Source organism: Beta vulgaris, chromosome 2 (assembly GCF_026745355.1).
Source record: "Beta vulgaris subsp. vulgaris cultivar EL10 chromosome 2, EL10.2, whole genome shotgun sequence".
NCBI lineage: Eukaryota > Viridiplantae > Streptophyta > Magnoliopsida > Caryophyllales > Amaranthaceae > Beta > Beta vulgaris.
In genome coordinates this window covers 45178051-45200713 of record NC_079203.1, presented here as the reverse complement: position 1 = coordinate 45200713, position 22663 = coordinate 45178051, and the positions used below count along the sequence as shown (strand labels likewise).

The window sequence follows — 22663 nt, the reverse complement described above, 5'->3', positions numbered from 1 at the left end:
ATCGAGAATGGGAAAAGGGAGGGCTAGGGTGGGGTGTCGAGGGTGGGGGGAAGGAAAAGAGAGTGGGGTCGCCAGGGATGCTGCTGTTCTGACCGGCGAAGGGAGTGGGTGGTGTAGTGGGTGGGGGAATGGGAGGAGAGAGAAAATTGGGGAGAGAAAGAAAACCTAACGGCATTAAAATTTGTTCACATTAGAGTATCTTAAGCCCAAACATAAACTTCATGAATATCTGAGGAATTCCCCAAATGTGGAGTATTTTGAAAATTACGCCAACCTCATAAATACGTGAGGAAATTTCCCAAATAAATAAAGTACGTTAACTAAACGCCCTGCTAGAATTTAAAAGTCTATAACGCTCGAACTTTTTAAACTCTGCTGCCTCTGACTCTGGTAAACACACCAGATGACATGTTCGACCTCCTAAAACCAGGGGCGGATTTACTATGGGTTCACTGGGTTCAGGTGAACCCAGTGATTTTTGAAAAAACATTGCCTGGTTTTTTTTTTAAAATTAAAAATATTTTTGATATTAGATATATACTATATGCGTGCAAAATAAAACATGAAAGAAGCATGTGTCCCAGTGGTTTTGTATCTTTACACATATGCGCGGTCTGGGGTTCGAAACTTAATACAACCTTTTTTTTTTTTTACCTTCCCATTTCTTTTCCCCACAAACCCAGCCAAAATTTTTCGTTTTTCTCCCAAACCCAAACCCTAACTAGTAACTCCCTAGAAAGTAGAAACGAGCCAAAGCCACGTCTGACGACTGACCAGCGACGCTGCGCCGGCCCACGGCCTTCCCCACCGCGACGGCGAACAAGCAGGCAGGCGGCAGCAATCTTTCCAGCCGTTTGAAAGGTAAACCCCAACCCAGTTCTTCGATTTTAAATATGAATTTTACTATTTCAGATTTTAGTCTTTTACACATTAGATTAGATGATTAAAATATGTAATTGTAGTTATGTAATTTTGTTAATCATTTAAATGTTGATTGTTGTCTTGTTGAATAATGAATACTTGAATGAATGAATGTGGAATGTGGACTTTGGAGTTTGGATTGTGAAGTTGTTACTTGTTAGTATTACTTAGCACTTACTCAATATTCAATTACTCATAGAATGAATTTGTTGCTTTATGAATTTTAGATTTAAATGTTGAATGAATGAATGAATGTGGATTGTAGACTTTGGAGTTTGGATTGTGATTTGTGAATGTTGAATAAATTTTCAATGAATGATTGTGGATTGTGGATTGTGGATTGTGGATATTGTGGATTGTGGATTGTGGATTGTGGATTGTGGATGAATGAATGATTAATGTGATTGAACTTTGTAGTGTCTAGACTCATGGAGTTGAAATTTCTTGCTTGTGTTATTGTGTAGATTGTATTGTGACTATGAAGGGTTTATTGATGTAATGTAATGAATTAACATTCTATGCTATTGTAGTTTGATATTTGAATTAATGTATTGAACTTTGATTGAATGAATGTATTTTTTTTACCGACTCCGAACCCATAGGGTTGGAATCCTGGATACGCCACTGCCTAAAACCGATGTAAAAGACGGAGAAATCCTAGAATGTTTGGCGAAAATGTGGTGCAATGGACATCAAACATCAAATCTTATTCAAAAAAAGGATTGTTTCACAAAGCCCTATCTTTATTCCTTAAGATGCGAAAAGCTGGAATTGAACCAAATGAAATCACTTTCTCAACCACCTTAACTGTATGTTCTCAATCAACCAACAAATTCTTCGGTTTAAGTTTGCATAATCTAATACTAAAAAAAGGGTATGAAAGACAGCTCTTTGTTTGTGGTGGGCTGATTTCAATGTACTTTAACAATGGCCGAATACGCGATGCTCGCCAGGTGTTTGATGAAATGCCTGAACGAGATGAAGTTGTGTGTAATTTGATGATAGCAAAGTATTCACAGAATGGGTTTAGCAAGGATGCTTTTAGGTTGTTTTGTGGAATGTTTAATGGGTGTGTTCATTGGAGAGGTTTTGTTAGTGATTTTAGTCTTGCTAGTGTTGTTAATGCTTGTGCTGATCACAAGGGTTTTTGTAGATTGGGTGAGTCTGTGCATGGTTATGCAATGAAGATTGGTTTTGATTCGAATGAGTTTGTCGGTAGTTCTCTTGTTGGTATGTATTCTAAATATGATGAGTTGGGTAGTGCTCATGCCGTGTTTGATAAGTTGGGAAGTATGGATGTTGTAGTGTGGAATACTATGATTACTGGGTATGCTCAAAATGGTTGTGAGGAAGAAGCTATGGAACTCTTTCTTGAGATGGAAATTCGAGGATTTTCTCCTAATTATACCACCTTTTCGGTTGTTATAGATGCTTCATCTGTGATGCCTGATGAAACACTTGGCAGAAAACTTCATGCTAAAATTTTGAAATCTGGTTTTCTGTGTGATGTTTACTTGGGTACTGCAATTGTTGATTTGTACTCGAAGTTCTTGATCATGACTGATGCTGAAAGAGCTTTCTCTGAAATGTCCAAAAAAAATGTAATATCATATAATGCACTAATAACTGGCTATGGTTTGAGTGGTGATCATGAAAAAGCTCTTAAAAGTTATACACTGCTGAGACTTCAAAGAATGAAACCAGATGCTTGCACCTTTATCGGCCTTTTGACATCTACTGTCAAATCTTGTGCCTTTGTAGTAGGGGAAAAAGTTCACTCAGACTCAATTAAGCTTGGCTTGGACCAAGATGTTTTAGTTAGAAACTCAATTGTGAATTTCTATTCGAAGTGCGGGCGTATTGACTCTGCGATGAAAGCTTTTGAGACTGCACAGGGGAGTGATATAGTATCTTGGACGGCCATCATCTCAGGACTTGTCCAGAACAACGAACATACAAAAGCTCTTGAGCTCTTCTGTGAAATGCACAAGCTGTCGGAAAAAGCAGATGAATTCTCCTCCTCTAGTGTCATCAAGGCTGTAGCTAGTATGGCAGCTGTTGCACAAGGAAGAAACCTGCATGGGTATGTGCTGAAAGTGGGCCTGAGTGACCATATATTTGTTGGAAGTGCACTGATTGACATGTACTCCAAATTCGGGGTTGTGGAAGATGCACTTAAATTGTTCTCCGAGATGCCTGACAAAAATGTTGTCTCATGGAACTCAATGATAACAGGTTATGCTCAGAATGGTTTCTCTGATGAAGCTCTAGACCTATTCGATAAAATGGTGAGGAATGGGATATTGCCTACTTCAGTAACTTTTGTTGGGGTTCTCCTTGCTTGTTGTCATGCAGGACTGGTTCAAGAAGGTAGGCGCTATTACCATCTAATGGGAAGCCACTATGGAATTTCACCTTCTGTAGAACACTACTCCTGTATGGTGAATCTCCTAGGTCACTCTGGTTATGTTGGTGAGGCAGAAGAGTTTCTTCTTAGTTCACCATTTAAAGAAGAACATGAAATTTGGAAGTCTCTCCTGACTTGTTGTGAGGCACACAGAGATTTTGATGTTGCTGCTCGAGTTGCAGAGTATTGTTCACTCTTAAAGCCCAATGACTCCTCTACTTATACCATTCTCTCCAACATATATGCAACTAAACAGTTATGGTCAGAAGTTGAAAGAACAAGGGATTCCATGAAGATGGCAGATATTGTGAAGGAACCTGGGTGCAGCTGGGTTGAAGTTAAGTGACTGGTGTTGTGGCCTGTGGTGTTATATTGACCTTGGTGCATTCTCCTTGGTTTTCTGGAGCCCCCTCAGCTTTCCAAGTTAAGACATCCCGAAATTGTGGTTGTCAATTTTCTTTGCTTCTGCAGGGAAATTGGGGAGTGAAGAATAGAGGCAAATGGCCTTCCAGCTGGTAAATGTCAATGCTATGTACTTAAATGTATGTATGATGTGTAATATTAATTCACTCTGTTTTCAGGGTACAGAGGACGATAGTTTGCCTACTTGCTTCATCTGCATAGGAATTATTTTTTCTGGAGCCATGTAGCCTGAAAGGTAAGTTGATTCTGCATATTTCGAAAATGGAAAATTCATGTTTGCTTGTAAATTTAAGCAACAATAAACATTTGCTGCAGTTCCAAATTTCCTGTTGCAGCTGTACTATGTTACAATCATGAATCATGACGCCCTTCCAGACATAGGGTTTAACAGAATAATGAAATACCAAGATTGAGAGATGTGTGCTGTATACGTATGCGTTGTACATATAAATTTATTGGAAAGTATTGAACTGTCAACCATATAAGCCAGTACGACTGTATACGTCCTCGGCACCCCATATACTGCAAGTAGCAGGATCCACATTGGGCAGTGGCGTTGCAGAATAGTTGCTGCCATTAGTATGACGATGAGATTACTTATCAACCCAATGCATCTGAGATTGTACGTATGAATGTGACTATCAGAGATATACTGCACTGGGGTGCTGACATTACAAGTTCTTATAAGATCACCTCATAAATTAACGTCTTTTTTCTTATGCTCAAGAGACCAACTCTCATTGTCCATGGTCTGGTGTTATACCACTGTTCTTGGAAGATGTAGGCATTTGTGAGGGTGGAGCACGATATCAGCAGTCTATCTGTCTATTGATATGAATACCAACGATTGTGTCCCATTTATGCTGTCCCATTTCACCACTAAAAATGGCTCTTGAGTTTTCAGCCTTTCCACGACGGTGTTTCTACAGCGTGGTTGGCCTACAGTCTACCAGTTCATGGGTTTGCTTGTATTCTGCTAGGTTGGATAGAAATGACTTGATTTGCAGAAGATAAAATGAATGTTGGATCTAACTACAATCATTAGGTGCTATTTTTTTTTTAATCTTTGTTGTTTGACGAGGTATATAGCTTCAGATTGTACAACAAACTTGTAAAATTGGATTGATTCATTACTAGACAACTCTTGTTTATATTGTCGGTATGTTCTCCATTACTAAGTTTTCATCTCTGTTTGATGCTGCAGTATATATTGAGTTATACCTCAACCACAGACCGCAAAAAGGGAGAAAAAGCAAGGGAAGGCCAAAAATTATGCTGCACCAAAGTGTCTTAAAATTAAGAAAGAACACCAACCCAAATATCTAAGCAGTAGCTATGGAAGAATGAATAAATAAAGCATTACATATTTCTGTACAATGCATGCAAGTCTACATCAATAAACCTGGAAATTTCTATACAACTTCACTATACAAATTGAAAAAAGGATGATCACCCAAATTAAACCAGTAATGTTATTCACCACAACCAGTATCACCTGCACTTTGAGAAGCCATATGATTATCTTCACTAACATAAGCAGCCAAATTCAAATATTTCTCTTGATTTGCCCTATCTTTCCATCTTGACCTACAAATCACACAACTAAATGACCTTCTTCTCTGAGTCCTTTTCCAAGTCATCAGGCACTGTTCATGCAAAGAGTTCCTACATGTTCCACAAGCCACCAATCTCTCCCCCGTCTTCCCCATCTCCTCGAGGCAAATCGGACACACAACACCCTCCTCAACGCTAGGGCGTGGGGTGTGCACCGCCCCACCAAGCTCCCTTCCAAGGAAGAAGGCTTGGTGGAACCTCTCGCGAAGGCTAGGCCCCGCAAGGGAGTACATAGAACTAGGATTAGCCAAGAGTCGAGTCAGCTGGTTAGGCCTTAGAGTCCGTTTCCTTAGGCATGGATCGTCTAAGGGAACCCCTAAGACCTTAATAAGCACAAACAAAATAAGTTTACATGGGGTTGCATGATCAGGGCATGTGCATGCAGGGGTGGTTGATACGTTAACAATATACACATTTCCTGTGGCTCCCAATATGTAGAAATTAGAGTCTGACCTGTGGAGGAGGAAAAGCCTATGCCCTAGAGCCCTCAAGATTCTATCTGTCAACGCTTGTGTAGGATGGAATCGTGTCGTCGACATTCTTTCATGGTGCTCGTCTGGTGGTGGTGGTGGTGGTGCAATGGGGTACGTTGGCTCCATTGTTGGCAGATGGAGTAGGGAAAGGAAAGTTATTATTATTACAAGAGGATATGCAAATGAGGCAAAAGAAGTATAGAGGGAGTTTTTGTAGGAATATGTGGAAGAGATACTTTGGATAGTTTTGAACGTCACGTGGTTATACAAATAGGGTTGGAAATTTTTGTAGCTTTGCATTGTGTGTGCTATTGAAGTTAACCACAAGGCACGTTAAACTTCCCCTAATCCTTTGCCTCATTAGAAGGCTTGGGTTCTTTTCCATTTTTATTCTTTTATAATTTCATTGGAGCTATTTTTATTCTTTTATTACCACCATAGTATACTCTATTGTTCTCAACTCCGACGCACAGATAAAAACCAAAGAATAGACATATGGTATTGTTGATCTATAATATTAGGGAAATTATCTCACATGATCTCGAACAATAAAGATAGATATATATTGCTGAACATATAATTACTAGTTTGACATCGAGTAAATTATTTAAAACAATAAATGTCGATTAAAATTTAATTGCAATTTTAGTACATAATCACTTCCGTGATAAAATGTCTGACAATAATACACCAATGTTTAGCAATTACTCCATCCGTTTCCTAAAGATCTTCCCTCTTTCCGTTTAAGGGTGTTTCCAAAAGATCTTCCCTCTTTTGCTTTATTCCTTATTTGGCAAAACAAATTTCCCTATTTACCCTCTCATGTCACTATCATATGGTCCACCATTACATTATTAATTCAATTTTACTCCCTTTCTCTCTCCTACTTTAACCCTTTTTTAATTGTTTATTATCCTAACCCCTTTCTCTCTCCTACTTTACTCACACCATGCCCCACACAACTTGATTTTCCTTGGTATCTGTAGGAACAGTAAGTGGGAAGATCTTTAGGAAACGGAGGGAGTAGATATAGAAAGCTTAGGCACATAGAATATAGGAGGGCAAAAACTCGAGCATGCATCATCACCTTGGTAAATTTGACTTGTCTCTTTAGATTCCATGTCACATACCCCCATGTCATCCCCACCATATTCTTTCATTCCATCCCAAAGAGTGGCTGCATGATCACTAAAATATATGCAATGAATTATTTGTTTTTAATAATGCAACTTTTTGAGAATTCGCAAATAATAGATCAACCTTTTAATTATCTCTATTATATAAGGGAAGGAGGAGTTATGTTGTCCTCTTTTGAACTGACTATTTTGCCCTCCTTCTCTTTCTAAATTACAAAAGGAATCTCAAAATTAAAATCGAAACTAAAAAAAAACTACCGAAAATTAACTTACAACACCCACTCACAAATCACTTAAAAGAAGAAACTTTACAAATCACTCTACAATTAAGAAAATCATGTTGCAAATCATTCAAATAATCAAATTTTTTTATTAAAACTTAAAATTAACATACAAAGTAAAACTAATAATCTAGAACATCAATACATAAAAAAACATTTACTACAAAAATTTACTTACAAATCACTGTTCTCAAGAACCATTCACAATTACTCACAAAAGTTACCTATAAACACAAATTTGAGAAAAACATCAGATTTTGACGGTGATCTCACACATTCATCCATCGACATAATTTGAGAACTTCCAAATTATTTCACATTAGTTGAAATAAACAATAGGAAATTAGTTGACTGTTATGTAGTTAAAAAAATGGAGATGACAACAATGAGAGCAAAAGGGCTTTTATACAATCAGACTTATTTTTAATTTATTTTCATATAAAACAAATTTAGTTTTTTCTAAAACAAATGCCAATATTTAAAATTTTGCCCAAAACTTTTGCAAAAAATCCATGTTCAGAAATAAATTTTGAAAAACAAAACAATATCAAACTTTTTGCAAACAATTTTTTTGCAAAAATCCATTTTTAGAAAAATAAATAAATTAATTTGCAAAAAGTAACGATTTTTGTTTTTCTAAAAAAAATTCCAATATCAAATTGTGTATGAAAAAAAATCAAAATTTCATTTCAAATATAATTGAAGCTAAATGTGTTAAAATTTAGAAAAGGACCAAATTTGAAATGATGGAAATTTTTAAATATCAATGTGTGCAAACAAAATTTAAAAGTTAGACAAGGAAAAAAAACTGAGTTGTATTTGTAGAATTTTACAAGCTAGTGAGAAGAAAAAATTTCAGGAAGTGTTGAATTAAGGAAAAATTGTCAAGAATAAGTCAACATTTGTGTTGACCGCTTTTAACAAGTCAACCTTCGTTTATTCCAGTAGCAAGTAAAGCTTGTACATGAATTAGCTTTTAACAAGTTTTTTTTAAATGGTAACCTGCAATAGTAGGTTCCAACAGGTAAGTAAAGATCCGTTAGGTTTATTGCAATTAATCTTTAAATTTTTTCCCACCTGTGATAAAACTAACCCACCCAACTGCTTCTTCCTCCCTCTTTCATACTCTGCTTCTTCATCATCTTCACAGGTATTAAAAGGTGTTTTTCAACTAAAAATTGTGGCACGTGATTCCACCTTAAGAATTTTTTTTCTAGGTTTTGGCGGGGAACCCTAAACCTTCATACCCCCAAATTTTGAGACCCAGAAATTAGAAAAATGGAGGGATGTTAAAATCCAGAGAAATGAGCAACATCAGAGTTCAATTCTCAATTTGCAAGAAATTGCTGAATTTTGAGTAACTATAATGAAATGCAGAAAACAATCGAATCCTTCAAGCACTCATCTACTCCTCAATCTGCACCACATACCCATAATTTCGATGCTTTATTCGACGGAATTAGGGCACAAAAATACCCAGAGATTCGAATCAAATACACCCGAATTACAGTAATTCATTTCTTTTCCCAAATTATTAATCATTTTAAGCTCAATTTATCTACGTTTAATTAATACCCAGATCATGTATTTAAGTCTAATTTGAGAATTTGACCCTAAATTTTAGGGCAGGAGAATCGACAAGTGATGGGTTAATTGGGGAAGAAAGTTTTGAAGAGAAAAAACGAAAGTGTGAGAATTTAAAAGGGAAGATTTTAAACAAGAAGAGAAACTATTGTGAAGATGATGAAGATCGAACTCGGCGATGGATGGATTTTCGATGACCACTGTAAGGTTTGTATTGAACTATTGTGAAGATGATGAAGAAGCATAGTATGAAAGAGGGAGGAAGAAGCAGTTGGGTGGGTTTTATAACAGGTGGGGAAAAATTTAAAGATTCATTGCAATAAATCTAATGGATCTTTACTTACCTGTTGGAACCTACTATTGCAGGTTACCATTTAAAAAAACTTGTTAAAAGCTAATTAATGTACAAGCTTTACTTGCTACTGGAATAAACGAAGGTTGACTTGTTAAAAGCGGTCAACGCAAAGGTTGACTTATTCTTGACAATTTTTCCTTGAATTAATGAGGTGAAGTTAGGAAACTAGAAAGTGAGTTAAGTGGGGTCTTCAGCAGTTGGGTTCCAATGGAAGTGATGGAACTGGAATATATATGAATCATAAAGTAAGTAAGATGACTGGGATGTCCAACATTGTTATTTCAATCCATCTTTTATCAGACATATCATAAAGTCCTCAAATCCTCGTACTTCTTCCCCGTTAATTTAGTTGCGACATTTTTTAAAATCACATACATAATTTTTGGAGAGAAGAGAAATAGAGAAAGAAAATAAAAGGGTCTCATGTGATAGGAGAGAGATAGAAGGAAGTTATTATTGTCGAAAATAAAAGTGTAACATCTAATTTGAAATTTTTTAAAATAGAAAGTGTCACGACAAAATTGAAACGAAGAAAGTAATAACATTTTATTTATTGGAGTTCCAAGCCATGTGAGAAGACATTTTACTGTGCTTTCTATCTTAGTTTTCTTTGTATTTGTGAGTGTTACACTGTTACTAGATTTGATTAGCTGCATGCATGTAACATAAAGTTGTTACTAATTATGTGTCAGACTCAATTTATATTACGAAAAAGGTTTATATGGCATGGTGGCATGTTATTACTGGTTAGATTATGAATCCTATGATTATTATCTTCAATAATTTTATGAGATAAAAGAGGAAGCTTTTGCATTAATTATGAATTATGCTAATCAAGTTGGACCATCGAGATATCTCTATTATATAAAAGAAGGGGAGCAACGGTGTCCTCTTTTGAAATGCCTATTTTACCCCTCTTTCCATTCTACATTACAAATTCACACTTACAAATCAAAGGAGGGCTTCAAACAAAAATACCAAAAATATAATTATAACTATTACTCACAAGTCAACTAAAATCATAAAATTGCATAATTTACGTTATTCAAATCACTAAAATGAAGAAACTTTACAAAAACTTAAAATTCATTTACAAACTACAACCTATTAAAATATTGACTTGAAATCAAAGTGTCCACTTTCTTTACAATTTATGAATTACTGTACTTAATTCAAAAATCAACTAAAAAATTATAATATCAGAAATTTTAAATAAATTCAATGAAATTTCTATTTTGTTCATAGAATTTAACTTTGAAAAGTAAAAAAAAAAAAAAAAGAATGGTGAGAGACTTAAGTGACAGAAACTAAACCAATCAATTTTTGCAACTTAAAACAATTATACTTCGTATGTCTAATGTTCAAATTTTGACTCTTATGCCGAAGAAAATCGAGTTTCTATTTTGAAAAAAATTCAAACACGCATCGCGTGCAAAAAATTCTAGTAAGAATTTATATACATTTACCACTACACTAACTGATATATTGTGTAATAATTTTAAAATTAAATTATTAATAGATGAAAAATATAAGTACCCGGAGCATTGCCCGGGCCTAAAAACTAGCATATTATATATATCATGTACATTTGACACATCTCTAATGACTAGTATATATAAGACACATATATACATAAAATCTACTGCCATCGTTTTCCAGATATCTTCTGCTTTATTTAGTAATAAACTAGTTATTAGGCCCGGGCTACGCCCCGGGTAAGGAAAATTTTCATTTATTAAAATTATAATTTAAGATGATAATACTAAATATTATTTGGTCTAGTGGTTAAGACTTTATTGTAAGCTCTTGAGGTCCCGGGATCAAACCTTACACTATGCAATTTCTAATTTTTTTATTGTTGTGGATTACATGGAGTAAAACTCCCTTAGGGAGAGCGCCACGTGGCACCGTTTCTGGCTTAGACACGCCTTTTAATATATTAGTATAGATACGAAGATAGGAAGGAGAGAAAAAAATGTGAAAGTGAGTTTGTTTTTTTTTGTTTATTTAGATAAAACAAATAATGTGAGTATGAGATAGTGTAAAATTATATGAATCTAACAAGTAGGGTATATTAATGTAGATATCAAATAAATTTTAATTTTACAAAATCGAAATAAAGTATTAGTAAAAAATCTTTTGAAAACGGATTTCAATATAAAGTATGAAAATTTTTAGATAACGGAGAAATATCAAGAAATTCAAGTGATCCAATCAAAATTATGATCTTATCAAGGACCTTTGAGTCCAATGATATCGCTTCCTATCTTTCTTATGGGAGACCAAAGTTCAAATCTTAGTAAAAGCATAATTTCATTGTTATGCAAGAGGGGCGAGTTAGGATGCTTGTTGGGTCGCTGGGTGAAAGTCAGGACTACGTAGAGGTATATTCTTCGTAACAGGGTTCCCAATAGGGGCAAAAAAAAAATCAAGATTATGATCTTACTTTGAGACTATATACTTGTAATGCTTCGAAATCACATCATATTATCTCTGATAAGCACAAAGGATATGACTTTTCAAACAGTATATACATTTAATAGTTGTTAGTATCAGTACCCATCAATCCATCATATTTCCAATTTGCCTCCAGTAGTCCAATGAAGTTTTAAACACATTATCGAAATAATTCCGTGGTGAAGATTGACTTTGAATATAGTTAAAATTAGGAAAATTTGTTTTTGTGAGAAACCACCTTTTAAAAAAAATTGGTTAATTAGCTACCTTTTTTGTTTTTTTTGTTGGAAGCCACCACTTGCCGGAATCCGGCATTGACTTCGCTTTTCCGGCGTTGACCATCAGATTTTCACCATTCTTCCCCCTTTATCTTTCTCCCCCCTCCCCCCTCGCATCCCCGGCAACCCACCCTCCCTCTCGCATCCCCGACAACCCCTCCTCCTCGCAACCCGCCAGCAAACACCCCCACGACCATCCCACCCTCCCATCCCTAAGCCCATCTTCTCCCTCGCATCCCACGACATCTCATGTGGAAGAAATGGCAAAAATCTGGAAAAAAATAGCGAAAATCTGATGGTCAACGCCGGAAAATTAAGGTCAACGCCGAATTTCGGCAAGTGGTTTCTTCCAACAAAAAAAAGAACCAAAAAGGTAGCTAATTAACCAAAAAAATTTAAAAGGTGGTTTCTCACAAAAAAGTGATTATAAAAGGTGGTTTCTCACAAATTTTCCTTAAAATTACTCAAAAATGAAATTTGTTGTTTGTTTCTGAGTTCTACCAATTATCTCTTGAGAGTCCAGAGCATAACTAGATGGAAGGACAAAGAGAGACACGGCTATATGATGCAGCACTTGGAGGAGACGTGCCATCTTTACTCGAATTGCTCCGAGATGATCCTCTGATCCTCGATCGATGCATCATCGAGAAATCATGTCGTTTTGTGCAGTCCCCGTTACATGTAGCAACTAATCATGGGCACTTGGAGTTCATAAAAGAGATTTTATGCCACAAAGCAGAGTTAGCAGAGGAGCTCGATCAATCAAAAAGATGGTCACCTCTACATATAGCCTCAGCAAAAGGACATTTAGAGATATTGAAGGAGTTGCTTGCAGTAAATAGTAGCATGTGCTTTGTGCGCGACCAAGATGGAAGGAACGTTATTCATGTTGCAGCCATGAATGGTCAAATTCAAGTGCTTGGTGTGCTTCTTCGAGCTAAGCCACAGGCAGCTCGAGAACGGACTACCGATGGCGAAACTGTTTTACACTTGTGTGTTAAACATGTCAGTCACAGGCTCTTATGTTCTTGGTACGAACTATGGGTGATGCTCAGCTTCTTAACTCCAAGGATAGTGATGGTAATACTATCTTACACCTATCAGTCGCAGCTAAACATTACGAGGTAACAAAATAGATCAACTTATGTTTTTGTCCTCTACTTTTTTTGTGTGTATGTGTCCCAAAATTCTACCAGAAATCCTCTTTATTTTGAATTCTGAGTTTTCAAGGAGTTGCTGATGAAAATATATCTTAAACAACACTTATATTTATGCTTCATATATTGCAAAAATCCCTATTGTTTTTTTTTGTTTGCTTTTGTTATAACAATACTAATGTCTGAAATCAACATTTCACTTCAACTATGTAAAGTCCATTGAGTTCTTACTCAAGGACAAGAGGATGGAGAAAAATGCAATCAACGCCAATGGCTTAACCGCGATGGACACTTGCATCCAGACCAAGAAAGATGGTCATGATGGGGGAATTTGGTTAGCCTTGAGGCATGCCAAAGTGTCAAAAGCAAAGGTTTTACAAAAACCCAAGAAAAGCAGCCGCGATTGGTTGGACAAGCAACGTACTGCTCTTATGGTGGTGTCGTCATTAATAGCCACTATGGCATTCCAAGCCGGAATCAACCCTCCTGGAGGAGTATGGCAAGATGACAAAGATGGCCATAAAGCAGGTACTTCAATAATGGCACATGTTAAGAAGGAATCACAACTTGATCTTGGAATATACAATGTATTCTTCATCACCAACACTGTAGGACTAGTCTCATCTTTAACTGTCATAATTCTTCTCATAAGCGGACTCCCTTGTATGAGACTCGTCATGGGTTTGTTAATGGTAACTATGTGGATCGCGATAACAGCAACAACAATGACATATATAATCTCTGTTTACTTCCTGGTATTCTTCAACAAAAACATCATATCCCCTACGACGTACCTGACATCGTCCACCATAAATACTGTTCTACCAACGATAATATATGTAAGTGGTGTTTGGGTAATTGTGTTAGGATTACTCGTCTTTGGGCACGTTCTTCGCCTCTGCTTTAGACTGATTAAGCAAATAATACGCCTGGTGATACAAGGAATCAAAAGTACTTACGCAAAGGTTAGAAACTACCCACGTTTATATATGATGACACTTTGGTTTCCAGGTTGTTTCATGATTCACCTTGATCAGTTATGTAATCAATATTAACTATTTCACCAATAAGATAGATTAAGAACAATAGATGTTATGGTTGGTTTTCCCAATTATGAAAATTAATTAAAAGCTATAGAGCATAATTTACATTGTGCTCCTAATTAATGTTCTTTTTGTTACACCTCGCTCCATGTTCTTGTATCATATGACTATATGTTCTTACACTGCATGTTATATTTAAGAATGGAAATATGATATGTTCTTTTATTCTCATTTAAGTGTATATTCTTTTACCTTGAATAGTATGTGCTTCCATGAGCATGATCCACATCACGCTCCCGTGAGTAAGATCTAAGTTTTCCGTAATAAGATTTGACTCATTGTTGGTTAAGACATGTGGCAAAATTTTAGTGGCAGATTGAGGGTGCCACGTGGCGTGTATACATTGTCACACAACTTTTTAATATATTTGTATAGATGAGCATAAGGTAGGGAATGAGCTAATTGAAAGTTTGGATTTCTTCAATGCCACTATTCTGTGGTCTCGCGAATCGACAAAGAAAAAATTTACTCTCAAATTACAAATTCCAACCACCACAAAACCATGAGGTGCAAACAGTACATATTGTTGAGAGGATATTCCCTACTAGCTAGAAATAGACATTAATATATAGTGGTATTCGTTCTAACAATAAAAAAAGTTCATTTTAATATTTGATCTCTAATGGATGATTGTTACAGGACCAACTCAACCAAACCTTAAGCTAGTAGTTAGCGACCTAATATTAGTTTTATTTGCTATCATGTCCCTTCACATGAGAGCTTATTGGGCTTGTTAGTGTCGAATGTGGATGCAGCATAGACCTCTTATATCCATCACTATATATTCAACTTTAAAAGTGAACGGTAAGGGTCTGTTAGATGATTAAGGGTCTGTTTTCCCCAATAAAAAGTTTAAACTTATGGTTTGGAGTTCCTATAATTTATCTTTTGTATTTTCCTAATCACTCTAATATTTCTAATAATTAGCCCTACTTTCCTAAATTCTAGACAGTTGCAGAACCACAAGAGATTTATCACATAGATCATGTCACGTTGTCATACTCATATATCACACCAATTTACCATTATCTTTTTTTTTTTTGAAAGGAATTTACCATTATCTTGATTTGTACCACCATAAGTCTTTAGAGTACATTGTACAACTGAAACAAACATATATGATTTTTGTTGATGGCTTATTTCTACAAAATAAAAGATGAGAATAGTCTTCTATTCAACATAATGGTTTTGGCTTGTTATATGACCATTCCAATTTCCAACATTGGTAGGGAACAAATGAAGGTGACATTAGAGTGATTCTGAAACTCAAAAAGTGAAATTAACACACCTGAAGACCCAGGAAAATGAAAACGAGGTTGACCTCACAACTTGAAAAATACATTCTTAAATTTTCCTTGACATTTCTCAAATATTAGTGCTGTAATAAATATGTGATTATCTACAGCCAATTACTAAAATTCAAGCAATCATATGAAACTCGACTTACGATCTTACATAAAACTTTTGATAGCATTTCATAGTCATTTCTAGATTGGATTATTGAACAAATGGCCTTTCCCATACAATGGAGAAACATGGATTGGGTCATGATGCACTATGACTAGGGATGGTAATGGGGCAGGTCAAGTAGGAGATCCGCCCTATTCCCTCCCAAGTGGGGCAGGGATAGGTCTAGGTTTGGAGGAGATTGGGCGGGAATGAAAATTAAAATCCTACCTGCAATGGGTGGTGGAGCGGGTATGAATTTTATAACCCCCACCCTATCCCCGCCCGCCCCGCCCCACCACCGCCCGCCCCACATATATATGATTAAAATTCTATTTATGTACTTATATTATTAATAATTTTATCTTGCAAAATATAAATATGTGGGTATGATGCAGGTACAAAGCAGGTACGGATACCCATGCGGGTGGTGGGGTGTGGATGAAGTGTGTACGACGCGGGTATGAAGCGCGTGTGGGTACCCATATAGGTGGTGGGGCAGGGATGGATATAAATACGTACTTGGTGGGGCAGGGATGGGTCTGGACTTGCCCCCCGCAATGGGTGGTAGGGCGAGGATGGGGATGGGGATTGGAATTTTATGCTCCCCGCCCAATTGCCATCCCTAATTGTGACCACCTCGGCATCAATTTAGTGAATGGATCTCCCACTCCCCATTTCAATCTTCTGGATGGTTATCGGTATTAGGAATGTAAGTGGAATGGACTGGATTGGATTAGACTTTGTCAAATATAAATCTAGTCCACAGTTTCTAAAAAAAGTGGTCGCACATGTGAACCGCTTTAACATGGAGATGGAAGAGCTTGGGCAGGAAACAATGCAGAAAGATGCTAGAGTAGCTATTAAAAGAAGATTGAATTTTGAACATATGTTTGCGGTTAGCTGTGAATTGTGATGGTGAAGAAAGAAGTAGGAAGGGTGGTCTAGTGATTATGTGGAGATCTATACAGGCCACAGGGGGAAAACAAAAGTAATATGTACCCATACCTCATTCAATAAGCAAAATTATCGTCATATATTAAGTCACATAATTCTCAAACACACGTCAATAATGCAAAACATCAACAAGAACATAAAAGTTAAAACAGTCCCCAAGTCTTTTGGCAATTCATCTAGCACGATATGTTATATTTTCCAACCCTGCACAACCAAAACTCTGATCTTATCCTAAAAACCTAGGGCAATATGTTTCTCACCATGTAATTCCCCAGTGCACTTGTTCAAATCATTCCCTATCAATTCAAAGTTCGCAAATTTCAAACCAAAAATCAAAACAATCTCATTGTATCTAAAATTTCACAAGGAAGCAATTACTAATGCAGCGAATTCCAACAGTAAAACCAAAATACAACTACAACTATCTATTTCTAATATCCAATAATTCTACAAATTAGCGTACATAACAATACATTCACATGGCAAAGCAACATATAAATCAATATCAAGTGCTCTCAAATGCAATAACAACTAATGTATATTATATCCATTAACATCATAAATTAACAAAAGCATTGCTCGATTACTACCGCAAAATCACAAGCATTAAAAAAAACACAATAAAACAAACGCGCACAACATTGCACTCATTCGTCACTCAAGCGAGTAAAATAAAACGAAAGCTGTTGAAAAACAGTGAAAATCGAGTAAGAGTTAGTTACCTCTTCTTCAGATCCAATGCCATAGAATGCGACAACAGTAGTGTAAGAATATGCCTTGAATTGTGGTGCTCAAGAAGTGTTTGACGAAATGCACAAGAGACGCAAAACTGCGTCTCGCCCGCCCGGTCGGACGCGGGAGCAAGTTTGGAGAAGCGTTGTTTCGCCCGATCGGGCAGGTCTCGCCCGGTCGGGAGCGCATATACGTTTAGGAGAGCTGGGGACCGCCCGGTCGGGCGGATTTCGCCCGGGGGGTCGGGCGGATCGGGAAATAACGCGGAAAACGCGTTTTTAGCTGTTTTGTATAAATAGGTTATTTTAACCTATCTTTTACACTACGAAAAACACTATGTTCTCTCTGTAATCTGGTTTCTTCTCATAATAAAATATTCTCTCTCTCTCTGCCGTGGACGTAGCCAAATTGGTGAACCACGTAAATCTGTTGTCTGTTTTTATTATTTTTGCATTCATAATTTGTTCTTCCTCACATCCGTTATAACAAACTGGTATCAAGAGCTTTGGTGTTCGATCTGTGTGAGAAAGATGTCTGGGGTGAATGTCAAAATCGATAAATTTACTGGAGGAATAGTTTTAGTCTGTGGCAGATCAAGATGCGGGCGTTACTGAAGACAGGGGTTGTGGGCACCGTTGGCAAAGAAAGCAACGGATTTAGTCACCGCTGAGATGGCCTTTCTGGAGGAGAAAGCTCATTCAACGATTATGTTGTGTCTGGCAGACGACATAATCACTGAAGTCGCGGAGGAGGAAACCGCATCTGGTCTGTGGTTGAAATTAGAGAGTTTGTACATGACAAAATCTCTAACCAACAAGTTGCTTTTGAAGCAACGTCTGTTCAGTCTGCGAATGCAGGAAGGTATGCCTTTAGAGATCATCTTGATCAATTAAATACAATCTTATTAGAATTGCGTAATATTGATGTGAAGGTGGAGGATGAGGATGCCGCTTTAATTCTGCTTGTTTCTTTACTTATATCGTATGAAAATTTTGTGCAATCTTTCATTGTTGGTAAAGATTATGTGTCCCTAGAAGAAGTTAGATCATCTTTGCATACTAGGGAATTGCGCCATAAGGCATCTGGTAGTAGTACAGAAAATCAGTCTTCTGGGTTAGTGGCCAGTAGTAGTGGTGGTAAAGGACATGGTAAAAAGAATTTTAAGAAACCTGAAAATTCTAAAGGGGGTCCTAAACCTAATGATATCTGTAACTACTGTAAGGAAAAGGCATTGGAAGAAGGAATGTCCTAAAAAGAAGCATCAGGAGAACAAATCTGGGTCTGGTTCTGCTGCTGTTGCAGCAGAAAATTCGAATTCTGAGGATGACCTTGCTCTAGTGGAAATGAGAAAACATATAGTGATGTGTGGGTTCTTGATTCTGGAGCGTAATATATGATCTCTTAGGGAGTGGTTTACTACTTATGAGCAGGTAGATGGGGGAATATTTCGATGGCTAACAGTGCAGTCTGTAAGATAGTTGGAATAGGCTCTATCAAGATCCGGACTCATGATGATATTATCTATACTTTGAAAAATGTTAAGCATTTCCACAGATGACCAACAATCTGATTTCACTTAGTACTAGACAGTAAGGGTTTCAGTTTCAGGGGGTGGTGGAATTGTGTATGTCTGCAAGGGTTCAAAGGAGGTTTTGAAGGGGGTCAAGCGTGGTACTTTGTATGTTCTGCAGGGTTCTACTATCTCAGGTTCAGCTTCTATTGCATCGTCTGAGGTTCAGAAGGAGGATATGACCAAGCTATGGCACATGAGACTTGGTTATATGAGTGAGAGAGGAATGCAAATCCTCTCCAAGGCAGATCTTCTGTGTGGCCATAAGGTCATAAACCTGGAGTTTTGTTGTAATACTCCGTATTTTTAATACTAATTTCGTACTAATTAAGAAAATATAAAAGAATTAATAAAAAGGTATTTTAATTTTATTTACAAGTTAATAGGAATAAATTATTAGTAATATGAATTTGTTAGGAATTTCCGGAATTTTAAAAGAGTAACCTAATCGACCTAGGGTTACTACCTTTTGGAAGGGAGTATAAAAAGGAAAAGAAGATGGAATTTAGAAAAAAAAAACCCTAAACCCTTTCTTCTCCCTCTCTCCCAGCCGACTTTTCTCTCTCCTCACTCTCTCCTCAGCCGATTCTCTCTCTCCCTCTCTCTCAGAGTTTTCTTTCTCTTTATCTCGGATCTCTTTCTCTCTCGCTGTTCTCCTCTTTCGGGATTTCTCTCTTGTGCTCTTCGTCTCCCTCGCCGTGTTGGTGCGAAGGGTGTTCGTGGTTCGAGTGCGCAGGCGAGGAGGGTCGAGATTCGGTGCGAGCGGTCGCGAAAGAGCGGTTCGAGGGTTTGTGTGGTTCGAACGGTGCGCAGCGCGTCAAGGGTTGAAAGCTTGCGCGAGTTCGTCGAAGGGGTCGAGTTGTGCGCGAAGGTGTTCGAGGGTGTGCGCCATAGCAAGGTGAGGGTGCGCGCAGAGAAATCGCGTCGTGCGAGTGTAGCTCGGCGACAGGTTGCGAGAAGGTTGTGTGAGCGTGGTTCCGCGTCGTGCGAGCGTGGTGGCGCGAGGATCTGGGTCGCGCAAGGGGGTTTGGGCGACGGAAACCGGTTTCGGTGTTGTGCGCGTGTGTGGTGTGGTTTTCGGTCGCCGGAATTCTTTCGCCGGCGATTTCTAACGTATATATTTTGTACTTAACTTAGTATGTCAGTTTATTAATTATTCTTATATTACTATTTTATAGTTAAGAAAGGTTTGTAAATTATAAGTAATAATTAGAGTGTTTAGTAATTTATTAGATTGTTAACTAATTAAGTTATTGTTCTGTTTTAAGTATAAATTCTGGTTAGGTTTGTAATCGGAATAAGTTGGAAGTAGGAAAAGTGTGCCTTATTATTAGTTACATTATTACTGTTTCATGAGTAACCTGTTTCATGAAACCTGAATTTGGGACTTATGACTTACTTTTGGACATGGAACTTACTTTTGGACATGGAACTTATTTTTGGACATGGAACCTACCTTTCTGGACATATGACTTACTTTTGGACATATGACTTACCTTTTGGACATATATATTGACTTTTGGACATAAGACAGGCTGGACTTATGACATTTTGGATTGGTAAATTAGTGGACTAATGTTACTAAATAACTTAGTTACTCACTATTTCTGACTTCTAAAAGACGTTAAATTCACTAGATTAGAATTATAACGAAAGTTCTAGAATAAGGTTTTAACTATTGCGTAATTCGAATCGTTAGATCGTTATGGTCTTAGGACGTAGTAGTTGTTAGTGTTATCAAGGACGTAACACTAAGAGCTTTGTTTTAACGATTTAGGTCCCAATTTCATAAGCGGCTCGTTCTATTAAGTCAGCGAAAATTCTCCGTTACAAGGTACGTACGCGTACCAGTTTACTTTCAAAGCTTAGTATCATGTTTAGGTTGCAGTTCATGTTATTGGAACCTAGTACCATGATAGGGAACATTTGATTGTGATTGTTTGGTTAGACGTTTATAACGTGAAATCAATATGATGCATTGAAATATGTTGCATTGAAATGCGAAGTGCTATCGTAGTGTAACATCAGCATTATTAATCTGATCTATAGAGTAACAAGAGTGTTACTAGGGATAAGATTGAGTTTGGTAATTAAGAGAGTATGTAAATGACTCCTTAAAGTTATAAAAGAATGATTGGTAATAAAAGAAGGTTATGGCGATACTTGTAGTTGGACTCCCTACAAGTATAGAACAATGGGGGGAGTGTAGGACTTGTCCTACACTCCTACGCAGGCCTACTGTCATTTATTGCCCATGCAACTGTTAGAAATTTAACATTGGTCGAGTCTGAGTCGATTTCTATGCCTATAGTCATTCCATCTGGGGAGACTGTTAATTGTTCTAAAAGATTCCTAAAAGTGCCATTAAAGATAGGTGAGGGATACTTTCCCTCTGATCTGATAGAGTTTAACTTATCAAACCTAGATATCATTCTGGGGATGGATTGGCTTGGGAAGTACAGGGCTAAGATAGATTGCGATGCGCAAAAAGTGGAACTAAAGGACCCTTGGGAAAAGAGTGTCATATAGGAGGATACCTCGAGAACCAGGAATTAAAGTTATCAATGCGTTACAACTTAAGAACTACGTAGACAAGGGTTGGCCCCTATTTATGTGTTCAGTGAGAAGAGTGAGGATGATCCGTTAAGGCCTGAAGATGTGCCCATAGTCCGGAATTCCAGGATGTCTTTCCTGAGGAAATACCTGGTATGCCTCCAAGGAGAGATGTAGAGTTCACCGTTGACCTAGTACCTGGGACTGGACCCATTTCGAAAGCCCCGTATCGGATGGCTCCGGCAGAAATGAATGAGTTAAAGAACCAGTTAGAGGAACTTCTAGACAAAGGGTATATTAGACCTAGCATGTCGCCATGGGGAGCACCCGTCTTATTTGTGAAAAAGAAGGATGGTAGCTTGAGGTTATGTATAGACTACCGAGATTGAACAATGTCACCGTGAAAAACAAGTATCCATTACCTAGGATTGATGATTTGTTCGACCAACTTCAGGGTGCGGGGATGTTCTCCAAAATTGACTTAAGGTCTGGTTACCATCAGTTGAGGATTGTTGATCATGATATACCTAAGACTGCCTTTCGAACCAGATATGGCCACTATGAGTTTACGGTTATGCCTTTTGGGTTAACAATGCACCTGCAGTTTTCATGGACCTTATGAATAGAATTTTCCGACCCTACCTAGACAAATTGTCGTAGTGTTCATAGACGATATCCTGATCTATTCTAAGAACAAGGAGGAACATGAGGATCATTTGAGGGTCATTTTGCAGACACTTAGGGACAACCAACTTATGCAAAGTTTTCGAAATGTGAATTTTGGTTGGAAAGAGTGTCATTTTTGGGTCATTTTATCTCTAAGGAGGGTGTTGTCAGTCGATCCTGCGAAAATCAAAGCCGTGAGTGAATGGCCTACTCCAAAGAATGTCACGGATATACGAAGTTTCTTGGGTTTAGCCGGTTACTATAGGAGATTTGTGAAAGACTTCTCCAAAATAGCAAAACCTATGACAAACCTGATGAAGAAGGATTGTAGGTTTACTGGAATGAGGACAGTGAGAAGGCCTTCCAACACTCAAAGAGAGATTAACCTCAGCCCCTGTCCTAACCTTGCCTAATGGGAACGAAGGATATGATGTGTATAGTGATGCATCCAAAAATGGGTTGGGTTGTGTTCTGATGCAAAACGGGAAAGTTATAGCTTATGCGTCCCGACAGTTGAAGCCATATGAAGTCAATTACCCAACACATGACC

The 22663-nt window shown here is 37.4% G+C and overlaps 4 protein-coding genes across 4 annotated transcripts; 3 read left to right on the top strand and 1 right to left on the bottom strand.

Annotated features, from left to right (window-relative positions):
• The first annotated feature begins 417 nt into the window (after positions 1-417).
• On the top strand, positions 418-3674 carry LOC125495078 (pentatricopeptide repeat-containing protein At4g13650-like). The gene is made up of 2 exons (XM_048639756.2): positions 418-861; positions 1524-3674. Exon 2 carries the CDS (start codon positions 1584-1586, stop codon positions 3672-3674), a length of 2091 nt encoding a protein of 696 aa, XP_048495713.1. The 5' UTR covers positions 418-861; positions 1524-1583.
• Positions 3675-3910: 236 nt separating this feature from the next.
• LOC104885194 (ankyrin repeat-containing protein ITN1) lies at positions 3911-13402 on the top strand. Its single transcript, XM_048639785.2, has 3 exons — positions 3911-3986; positions 12446-13053; positions 13302-13402. Exons 2-3 carry the CDS (start codon positions 12464-12466, stop codon positions 13363-13365), a joined length of 654 nt encoding a protein of 217 aa, XP_048495742.2. The 5' UTR covers positions 3911-3986; positions 12446-12463; the 3' UTR covers positions 13366-13402.
• Positions 5104-6077, bottom strand: LOC125495083 (uncharacterized). The gene has a single exon (XM_048639811.2). It carries the CDS (start codon positions 5962-5964, stop codon positions 5224-5226), a length of 741 nt encoding a protein of 246 aa, XP_048495768.1. The 5' UTR covers positions 5965-6077; the 3' UTR covers positions 5104-5223.
• LOC130590385 (uncharacterized) lies at positions 13371-15550 on the top strand. The gene is made up of 2 exons (XM_057392683.1): positions 13371-14051; positions 15419-15550. The coding sequence occupies exons 1-2, from the start codon at positions 13371-13373 to the stop codon at positions 15464-15466; spliced, it is 729 nt and encodes a 242-aa protein (XP_057248666.1). The 3' UTR covers positions 15467-15550.
• Positions 15551-22663: the final 7113 nt, after the last annotated feature.

Coding starts and splice junctions, on each gene's coding strand:
- LOC130590385 (XM_057392683.1), top strand. CDS start 13,371: ATGGACACTTGCATCCAGACCAAGAAAGATGGTCATGATGGGGGAATT. Junction 14,052..15,418: donor TCAAAAGTACTTACGCAAAG/GTTAGAAACTAC, acceptor CAACATTGGTAG/GGAACAAATGAAGGTGACAT.
- LOC125495083 (XM_048639811.2), bottom strand. CDS start 5,964: ATGGAGCCAACGTACCCCATTGCACCACCACCACCACCACCAGACGAG.
- LOC104885194 (XM_048639785.2), top strand. CDS start 12,464: ATGGAAGGACAAAGAGAGACACGGCTATATGATGCAGCACTTGGAGGA. Junction 13,054..13,301: donor TCGCAGCTAAACATTACGAG/GTAACAAAATAG, acceptor AACTATGTAAAG/TCCATTGAGTTCTTACTCAA.
- LOC125495078 (XM_048639756.2), top strand. CDS start 1,584: ATGTTTGGCGAAAATGTGGTGCAATGGACATCAAACATCAAATCTTAT.